Source organism: Poecilia reticulata, linkage group LG16, assembly GCF_000633615.1.
Source record: "Poecilia reticulata strain Guanapo linkage group LG16, Guppy_female_1.0+MT, whole genome shotgun sequence".
In the NCBI taxonomy this organism is placed as follows: Eukaryota; Metazoa; Chordata; class Actinopteri; order Cyprinodontiformes; family Poeciliidae; genus Poecilia; species Poecilia reticulata.
The window spans coordinates 370,470-372,341 of record NC_024346.1 but is presented as its reverse complement, the minus strand read 5'-3'; the positions used below and the strand labels follow the sequence as shown (position 1 = coordinate 372,341).

Here is a 1,872-nt window from a genome sequence, read left to right as displayed (position 1 = left end):
TTTTTGGCACCAATGGAACCTTTTTGGCAACAATGGAGACTTTCTGGCAACAATGGAGCCTTTTTGGTAACAATGGAGCCTTTTTGGTAACAATGGAGCCTTTTTGGTAACAATGGAGCCTTTTTGGTAACAATGGAGCCTTTTTGGTAACAACTCTCTCCTTTAAGTTCTTGATGCCATAGCTTGTTGACTGAGGTGAATCTTTCCAGCTGCTCTTCCCTGTTAGGCCGTTGTTGTGCAGTGCAATGATGATGTTTCTTTAGAGATAACCGTGGTTCACAGAGAGAAACCATGATGCCACCACCAGCCTCTTTAAAGGGTCCAGTCATTCTTACTAATCATGACAGATGGATCTGCAGCTCTGTCCTCATCAACACCCACAGCTGAGTTAATGGATCTGAAAACATGTCAGCTGGTCCTTTTAAGGCTGCAATGAAGCTGAAATGTGTTTTGGGGGATAAAGTTCATTTTCTAGGCAAATATTGACTTTGCAATTAATTTGCTGTTAAGCTGATCAACATTCTGGAGTTTATATGAAAAGTGAAATTATTAAACCTGAAGCAGTAGATTTAGTAAAAATTAACATTTGAATCATTCTCAAAACTTTGGGCCATGATTGTATGTGTGTGTATATATATATATATATATATATATATAGGGGACCCTGGGGGACACAGAGGGACCCTGGGGGACACAGAGGGACCCTCAGAGGGACGGTGTCTCACCACGGCGACGGACTCCACTGTCGTCTTGCCGTTGTTGGCTGCAAACACGATGGAGGCGATGAAGAATAAGACGGCGATGAGGAGCGTGTACAGGAAGTCCTGCAGGACAGAAAAACTCATCACTTCAGTAGTAAGACAACAGGGACTGACAGAACCAGAACCAGAGCAGAACCTTACCACTTTGGGCCAGCAGCTGATGCCCACCCTGCTGTGCAGCGTGGTGGACAGGAGGAAGAGGAGCAGCGCCGTGAAGAGGAAGGCTGTGCAGCTCACAAACTCAAAGAAGTAAAGAGGAGAGCAGCTCAGGCAGGTGGACACCGTCTCCTCCAGGACGAAGGCCACCAGGGACAGCAGCTGGGGACACACAGCAGGACCATCAGAACCAGAACCACAGTTATGTGATGTATCCGGCCCAGAAAGGGCGGCCATCTTGATCTGCAAACTACCAGCTATCCACGGTGATGCTAGTTGATGACATCATCAGCCGGCGTCCAAACAGAGAGGAAGAGGAAGTGTCATGGCGGAGAGCGACAGGGACAGAGCTCGTTCTAATCTGGACCCGGTTCTGGTTCAAACTGGGCTGTTAAGGTGTTTTGGTCCAGAAACAAGTGAATCTGGTGGAGCAGCTGGCAGCACTGCTGCCTCCTGGGCTCCAGTCCAGGCCCGGCCCGGTCCATCTGTCTGTCTGTCTGCATGTTCACCTGTGCATGGTGGGTTCTCTACAGGTTCTACGGGTTCCTCCCAGTCCAAAAACGGGTTAACTGGTCTCTAAATTGTCCCTAGGTGTGAGTGTGTGGTTGTTTGACCTCTTTGTCTCTGTGTTGCCCTGCGACAGACAGGTGACCCGCCCAGGTGACCCGCCCAGGTGACCCGCCCAGGTGACCCGCCTCTCACCTGAGAGACATCAGCACCTCATGACCCACCAGGGACGAGGGTGGAAGAAAATGGATGATGGGTGAATCTGGTCACCAGTCGGACCTGAAGCTTCTGCTGGTTCTGCAGTGCAGAGAGGCAGAGAGGCAGGCTAGCATGTAGCTGCTAACAGAAACTACTGATTATTCCTGCTGATTGATTATTCCTGCTGATTGATTATTCCTCCTGATTGATTATTCCTGCTGATTGATTATTCCTGCTGATTGATTATTCC

At 49.0% G+C, this 1,872-nt stretch overlaps 1 protein-coding gene across 1 annotated transcript in view; it reads right to left on the bottom strand.

The window, feature by feature from the left end:
* The window catches only part of cmtm6 (CKLF-like MARVEL transmembrane domain containing 6), a 9,756-nt gene that overhangs the window by 1,894 nt on the left and 5,990 nt on the right, over positions 1-1,872 (bottom strand). The window contains exons 3-4 of the mRNA XM_008430630.2: positions 903-1,079; positions 726-824 (exon numbers count right to left, since the gene is read on the bottom strand). Coding sequence (XP_008428852.1) covers positions 726-824; positions 903-1,079 — 276 coding nt within the window. The remainder of the gene's footprint in view (positions 1-725; positions 825-902; positions 1,080-1,872) is intronic.